Source organism: Odocoileus virginianus, chromosome 16, assembly GCF_023699985.2.
Source record: "Odocoileus virginianus isolate 20LAN1187 ecotype Illinois chromosome 16, Ovbor_1.2, whole genome shotgun sequence".
Taxonomy (NCBI): Eukaryota; Metazoa; Chordata; class Mammalia; order Artiodactyla; family Cervidae; genus Odocoileus; species Odocoileus virginianus.
Window position 1 is genome coordinate 7,191,976 of NC_069689.1, and position 7,682 is coordinate 7,199,657.

Genomic DNA, 7,682 nt, shown 5'->3' on the forward strand with positions numbered 1-7,682 from the left:
TGCCAGGGGCTGGGGTGCTGGGAGTTGGCCCCCCGGCAGCGGGGGGGACGGGAAGGGCACATACGGAGCCGGCTGCCTACGGTGCTGAGGGCACAGGCCCAGAGATGACCAGGCCCCGAAGCTCCTGGCTCCGGGGGGGCCCGGCCTCTGGGGATGCGGTACTGGGAGCAGGACGGGGCAGGCGCTGAGCCGTGGAAGGCGGGTCTACCAGGGCTCTGTCCCGGAGCGGAAGAGAAGGGGCGCCCTCTGGCGGGCTGCTAGGGAGCCGCGGATAAAGGGAAGGCAGGCGCGTGGGCGGGAGTCTGGGAGGGGGCTCCTCCAGCTGCTGGGGGTTCCCGGTTGCTAGGGACAGCCTGCAGAACCCAGAGGTGACTCCATCAACACCGCAAACCAGATGCAGAAACTCTTCAGGCAGGAGCGCTAGGCCCTCCAGACAGCCTGCATTCTGTCCCTGGGCTCCCACCCGTGCTGAGGCCGCCAACCAGTCAGTGCCTCTCTGCTCAAAGCCCTCCTCTTCCACGCTCCTCCTGGGCTGAGGGTCTACCTCGTCCTGCCCACCCCTCGCCGCTCTTCCCCTGCAGGAGGGGCCGTCTGTCTCTCCCTCCCTCCACCGGGTGCCCTCAGCTCCTCTTCCGGAGGCTGACCCCGCCCCCCACCCCCATCCGCTCTGTGCTGGACCGAGGCACCCGGGTCTTAGTGCCCATGTCTGGGCGCCAGGACCCCAGCCCTCCCGCACTCCCCACCTCCATCTAGTCCGGTCCTCCCCAGGGGCCCAGCCCCCCACTCGCCTAAACCAACCCAAACCAGAGCCTCCCTGCCTCCCACCCACGGGCACAGGGGCCCGCCCCCACCCCACACGGGGCCCAGGGGTGCTGGGGGCGCTTGTACTGAGAGATGGGCCCTGGCTGCAAGTCCACCCCAGAGCCACAGACACGAGCGCCCTTGACCTTCAGACCTTTTATTGGTAGCAAAAGTCCCAGCACTCGAGTGTGAGCCACGTGAGGGTGGTGGGCGGGCGCTGGCGAGGCAGGCGAGAGGAACACGGTGGGGGGCGTGGCTGTGGCTGTCACTGGCAAGGGGGGCATAAATAACACTGTGGGCAGGGCAGGGGCGGGACGGGGGTGGCGCCACCTCAGAAAGGTCACCCAGGCCACGGAGACACCAGGGGCCTGTGGGGCCACGAGACCCCGACGTGGGGACACGTGGGGCCAGGACGAAAGGGGGCAGCGGGCAGTCGGGGACACACAGGCGGATACACCCGGAGACAGAGAAGGGGCAGGGTCCCGGGGTCGGGCAGGGACTCCCTCCTCCCCCAGCTCTCTGGCCCTGGACTTGCAGGTGAAGAGGCGGCCTGGGCAGCGGGCACTCTCCTCGCGCAGCCAAGCAGTGGGTCGGGGGTCAGGGGCCCGCGCAGAGCAGCCCCGGGGCCTAGGGCTGAGCTTTGCCTTCAGGGTCCTTGTCATAGATGTAGCTGCCCACGGCTCCCGTGTTCACTCCTGCAGAGAGAGACCGCTCGGTGGAAGGGAGGGCGGAAGGGAGCCCGAGGCCCACACTCCAGCCCACACTCACCCTTGGGTCCGAAGAGTATTCCGTAGCAGGGCTTGTGGCAGTAGGGCTGGCCATCATGCTAAGGACAGGGTGCGGGTGATGAGAAGGGGGCCACAGACTCCCGCCCACCGCCCCCCATGGCCTCCTCCGCGTCCAGGCGCCCCTCTCCCTGAGCCCTCGGCTCCCTGGGCGCCGCTGCTGCACCAACGTCCGTGAGCACACAGCGCCAGGCTGGCCTCCAGGGGGCAGCGTACGCCGCCCCTCCCGGCCCGCAGCTCCCCTCGGGGCCCGCCAGCCCCCCCAACAGACCCCTGCCCCTCCCGGCCCACAGAACCCCTCCCGGCCCGCCCCCTTCGGGTCCCCGCCCTCCGCCGACCCTCATAACTCCCCTCGACCTCCGCCCGGCTCCCCCCGTAGCCCTGCCCACCCGCCTCGGATGCCCGCGCCCCCGGACCCTCATAGCCCCCCTCGGGCCCCGCCCCTCCGGGCCCGCAGCCCCCAGTCTGGGCCCCTATCCGCCCCCCGGGACCCTCAGAGACCCCCTTTGGGCCCCCGCCGGCCCCCGCCGCCATCCGGGGCCGCGCGCCTCTCACCTCCGCGTGCCCGCCCGGGGTCAGCGTCTTCCCACAGCGCTCGCAACGCAGGCACGGCCGGTGCCAGTCCTTGCCCAGAGACGTCACCTTCTCGGCTGGGGAGGGGACAGAGGATGACGCCGAGGCGCCGGGGTAGACCTCCCAGGATGGGGTGGGTGCGGCCACTCACCGAAGTAGACCCTCTTGTTGCAGCGAGGACACATGTTGGGCTCCCCGGTGAACGTGGTGACGCTGGAGGCTGGGAGGGAGGAGGGCTCAGGGTCCACCGGCGCCCCGCCCCTACTCCCGCCCCCCTCCCCCCTCCCCCCGCCCCCCTCCCCCTCCCCCCCCCCTCCCCCTCCCCCTCCCCCCGCCCACCTTTGCTGGGCCCCTTCGGGGGGCCGCTGGCTTTACGCTCCTCGGTTCGGGCCACAGGCACCTCGATGGGGCCGGTGACTTGGGGTTTCTCGCCGGAGGGCTTCTCATAGATGTAGGAGCCGGCCCCTCCGATGTTCACCCCTGGGGGCGGTGGGCAGGCACTGGACGCGGGAGCCAGGGCCCTCCCTACCCCCACGCCTCGCAGCCACCCCCAACTTCCCTGGAAGGCTCCTTCAGCCACGGGGGGCCAGGACCCCCCCACCCAGGGCCACGGTGGGGAAGGCACAGAGAGTGCTTGTCCTTCCAGGAGGGAGGGGATACGGGACGTCTGAACTGGGCAGGGTGTCCGCACCGACCCGGGCCATGGGGTCCCAGCCTCACCTTTGGGTCCAAACAGTGTGGCATAGCAGGGCTTGTGGCAGAAGGGCTTTCCATCGTGCTAGGCAGAGGGCAGGGGTTGAGGGTGGGGTCTGGCCCGGCTCCCCGCCCCCTCCCTGCCTGGGGGGGGGGGCTCACCTCGGCATGGCCCCCGGGGGTCAGCGTCTTGCTGCAGTGCTCACATCGGAGGCAGAATCTGTGCCAGTCTTTGCCCAGGGAGCTCACCTTCTCAGCTGGGTGGGAGGGCAGTGTCAGTGCAGCGCCCCCACTCCCCACACTCAGCCCCTGCTGCCCCCAGGTCCCGGGCAGCCTCGGCACCTGGGTCCCCTTCACCACCCCCCTGGAGCCGTGTGGCCGCCCCCACCATCCACTCCTCATCACCCTGGGTCACTGCTTGGACCAGGCAGCCTGGACGGCTTCCAGCTCAAACCTGCCCCTCCCTGACATATGCCCCCCTCACATGGCCCCAGACCCTCCAGGAGGGCCCTGAGGAGCCAGCAGAGTCCCAGTCCCGGGCTGAGGGGAGTGGCCCCAAGCCTCCAGACCCCCGGTGGAGAGGCCAGTCCCTGTGGCCCCCCAGGGGACAGGGCAGGGCGCTGGCAGTCCATATTTGGCCTCTGCACCCTAAGCGCCGAGAGCACCGGCCCCTCCTGCCTCCGGCTTTGGCGCCCAAGCTCTGAGACCAGCTGCTAAGGGTCATGTCGGGGGCCCTCCCTGCCCCCTGCCTCCCCCCACTCCTGGGCTGCTGGGCCATCTCCCGACGGACGGAAGCTGGGGGCTTCCCCAGGGAAGCACAGCAGGAAAAGGGCGGAGGACTGGGCAGGAAGCCGCTGGAGCCGAGTTGGAATCCTCCCGACTGGAAGGGGCCTGGTCAGAGGCAAGGGGAGGAGAGGGGTGGGTGGGCTGGGGCCCTTCCGCTTAGGCAGGACCTGGCCAAGAAGCGGGGACTCCTTTCCAGAGCGGCCCCTGCTTGGGCCAGGCCTCCCCCAGGGCACCAGCAGGGCGGGGAGCGGGGGCCGGGCCAGGACACCTCCAGTCCCAGGAGGCCTGTGGAGGCTCCTGGAGGAGCCTCATGCTCCTGGTGGCTCAGGTTCGGGGCTCTGAGTTCTGGCTCCAGTGGCCCTGGTGGCACCTGCTGGCCTGGCCAGGGGCAGCCTCTGGGACCCCCACCCTTCCCGGGGGCACCACAGGCTTATAGATCTTTCTGGCCACTCCACCCTAGGAGGCTGGGACTCAGGCTGGCCAGGCCTCCCGCAGGTCCATGCCAGGGCAGACAGGAGTTGGCTGAGCCCAAGGCGGGCTCAGATCCCATGCCAGCCTGGCAACCTCTCCCAGCTCTCCCGCTGGCCAGCGGTGGCCGAGGCAGCTGCGGCTCAGGGCTGCCAGAACCATGATACTCTGGCTAGCTGTTAGGCTGTGGCCACTCGGGGGCAGGGGAATAACCCTCGGACCCACTGGGCAGGTCAATGGCCACACGTTACCCGCCCAAGTTGGGAAAGCAGAATCGATTGAGTCTAATGGCTTGGAAAGAAACCAGCTCCCACCCAGCTGCAGTTGTCAGGGACACAAAGACTCAGCATCCTGAGGTCACTGTGGGGGTGCCCTGGCCCGGCTCTTCCGTGCACCCACTGGGGTGCAGCCTGACTTGGGGTGGCAGTGTCCTGGCCCCGCCCCTTCCTCCACCAGGGCCTCCAGACTAGGAGAGAAGCCAGCCTTTGTTTTCTGCTGGGAGCCAGCAGCCGCCCAAGCAGGCAGAAGCGCTTTTCCGGGTTGTACACGGGACTGTCAGCCTGCCCCTGAGCTGGCCTGGTAAAGATGTGGGCAGCAGGGCTGGCAGGACGACCCTGGGGCTGGCCCCTACCCTGAGCCTTACAGGGATGAGTACTGTCCAGGATGGGGACCGAGGGCTGGGCGGGCTCCCCAGCAGGCAGCCGGAAGCCCCGCGGCCTCCAGCCAGGCCAGAAGCACTTCAGGCCAAATCCGGTCCCTCCCCTCTGGGAACAGCAAACAACGGCCTACGCCTCCTCCTCCCACCCGTCCACAGGGAAACCAAGGGGCCATCTTCACCTCGGCCAGTCCCCACCCCAGACCCTGGCCACTGCCCTGAGGATGACAAAAGAAGGGTCTTCAAAGAAGGGTCTTCTCTCTGTTCCTATCTCCCCTGCTCTTCTGGCTTGTGCCACTAAGTCTGTCTGTGCGGGCATTGGTGGGAGGCTCAGTGGGCAGGGACCCTGGCAAAGTGGGGAAGAGGCCAGCCAGGGTGAGGGAAAGTGAGGGAGTGAGCCAGACACCAGGGTAGGAGTGCCAGCGAGTGGGTGCGCCCATGGGGGGCAGTCTCTGCCTGGACGCAGGGGGCGTCCAGGCAGAGACAGGCTCTCCCCCTCACTCCCTCCTCCTGGATGTTCTGACCTTGAGGAGGTAGGGGGCCTGGCCACCTGGGTTCCAGCGTCCTCTCCTGCTTGTGGGGGTTCGCTCCTCACCCCAACCACAGGAGAGTCCAGGGGGAACTTGGCCAAGAAAAGGAGCGTGTCAGAACGCGCAAGAGGTGGAGGCCAAGGTCGCCCCCGCATGGACTGAATCCAGACAGAACCTAGACCTAGCCCAGCATGTGCAGAGGTCGGGGCTGGGGTTGGGGGTCATGAAGCCAGCCGGCCCGGCCACGTGTCCGTGGGAGGAGCGACTGGGGTCCGGGCGAAAGGGTAGAGAAAGGCCGGAGCGCGCTAAAAGCGCGCAGAGCTTGCTGCTGCGCCCGACCCCGCCCCGCTGGGTTCCGCCAGGCAGGACCGCGACCGGCCGCGAGCGCAGAGCGCTCCCCCAAGCCCGGCCGCTTTCTGGAGGGTCCACGCGCCCCCGCCCGCCAGGCCTCGGGCCCCCGCCTCGTCCCCGTCGGCCACTTCGGGGGTTCGGGCGTGGCCGCCCCCCAGCTCTTCGCCGCTCCACCCTCCGGCCGCACCCGCGTGGGCAGCGGACTAGCCGGATCGGGGCCGGGCATCCTAGGGCGGTGGCCGGGCGCTGGCCGACGAGCGCCAGGGGCTCGCGGCTCTGTAGCGGGGAGCTGACCCCAAGGGCGGTGGCTGGGCCCGGGCACTCACCGAAATACACGGTCTTGTCGCACTTGGGGCACTTGGAGGCCATGGTCCGTACGCCTAGTCGCCCCGCGTCCTCCGCGCGCTCCCGTCTCCCCGCCGCAGCCGCCGCCTCCGCCGCACCCGCCCCGCCCGCCCGGCTGTCCGCTCGCCCATTGGCCTGCGGCCGGGGCGGGGCGTCGGGAGCCCGCCCCCGGGGTCCGGCCGCCCGGGACGCCGCGGGGGCAGGGGCGCACCTGCCAGGGCTGACTGGGGGCTTCGCGACCCGCCTGGCGCCCCTCGGCTTCGCGCGCCGGTGGCCTCTACCGGGCCCGCTCGGTCCTCGCCTGTTTCCATGGCAACTTCGGGGCAACCGGCTGGGGCTGGGACTCCGCGGCCCCCTGACTGGGGGCGTCCTGGCCAGCGGGGCCTCGGCCCGGAAGGGCGGCGTCGGGACACGCAGACTGACGCCCCGACGGCGCAGCAGCCCGCCCGGCCCGGTGCTGGCGTCCGGGTCCCCAGAGGACCCCACCCCACCCTGCTGCGCGCCGCCGCCCGCTTCCCTTTGTTGCTCGGTTTCTATAGCAACGGCCTCGCTCTGGGACAGGAGCGGGATTTGGGCGGGAGCGCCACCCGGTCCAGGCCCGGTCCCGGCCCCACCTAACACTGTCACTGGTGCTGGAGGCTCAGCGGGTGGAGGGCAGGGCCTCCGCCACTTCCAAAAACAGCGCGAGAGAAACTGCTGGAAGGGAGTGAGGGAGGGGGTGCCTGGCAGCGAGGGGGCCCGCGGTGTGTGCTGCAGGCTCTAAAGGCGCCCTCCCCAAGCTCTCCCACCCGAGGGCATGGGGGGAGAGCCGGGAGACAGGAGGCGTGGGGCCCCTGGGGTGCCCCCTCTGCGGGCGCAACGGCCACGTGGACAGACACTGCCACCTGCATTCCATGCCGTTCCGCCCTGGACGCCCGCCCCATCTCTCCTCCGGGCCCAGTAGCGGCGGGCCCAGGGCCTCTGACCTCGTCCTGCTGGCCCCAGAGCCTCCTCCTGGAGGGCTGGGGAGCTAGGGGTCTGCCAGGGCTCAGGGCCTCTCCCCAGGGGACCTCCGGCCCCTGCCAGCAGGACTGCCTAGCCTTTCCCACTCCTCCCTGCCTCCACCTGGCGCCATGCAGAATCCGCCTGAGCCCCAGGGTCTGGGGACCCGGAGGTCGCAGCAGCCATCTCCCAGGGGTTCTGCCTTCTTGTCGGCTCCTTCCTGGACCACCAGCCCTGCTGAGCCTCAGATCTGGCAGATGGACAGACGCCTAAGCCCAGATGACTGGGTCCAGTCTGGGCAGTGGGCTCCAGCTCCCTCACCCCCTGCCCTGTGTCTCTGAGGCTCTGTGCTGGACACTGGGACCCCCCCCCCCCACGCCCAGTTCCTCTCACTGGCAGCCTCCAGGGCCTGCTTCTGGCCCCTGGCACTGGTGTGTTCAGAGTGGGTGAGGGAGCTTGTCTCGCAGGGCAGTTTCACGGCAGCCCCACCGCCCTGCTCCCTGAGGTGCCCCCCGCCCTGCTCCCTGAGGTGCCCCCCGCCCCCACTCCCTGAGGTGCCCCCCCGCCCTGCTCCCTGAGGTGCCCCCCGCCCTGCTCCCTGAGGCGCCCCCCGACCCCACTCCCTGAGGTGCCCCCCGCCCCCACACCCTGAGGTGCCCCCCGCCCTGCTCCCTGAGGTGCCCCCCGCCCTGCTCCCTGACTGCCCCCCTTCCC

The 7,682-nt window shown here is 70.2% G+C and overlaps 1 protein-coding gene across 1 annotated transcript; it reads right to left on the reverse strand.

Annotated features, from left to right (window-relative positions):
* Nucleotides 1–942: 942 nt before the first annotated feature.
* CRIP2 (cysteine rich protein 2) lies at nt 943–6,284 on the reverse strand. Its single transcript, XM_070477689.1, has 8 exons — nt 5,969–6,284; nt 3,015–3,109; nt 2,880–2,937; nt 2,499–2,639; nt 2,311–2,379; nt 2,142–2,236; nt 1,570–1,627; nt 943–1,496 (listed from the first exon to the last, which is right to left on the reverse strand). The coding sequence occupies exons 1-8, from the start codon at nt 6,009–6,011 to the stop codon at nt 1,429–1,431; spliced, it is 627 nt and encodes a 208-aa protein (XP_070333790.1). The 5' UTR covers nt 6,012–6,284; the 3' UTR covers nt 943–1,428.
* Between the last annotated feature and the right edge of the window lie 1,398 nt (nt 6,285–7,682).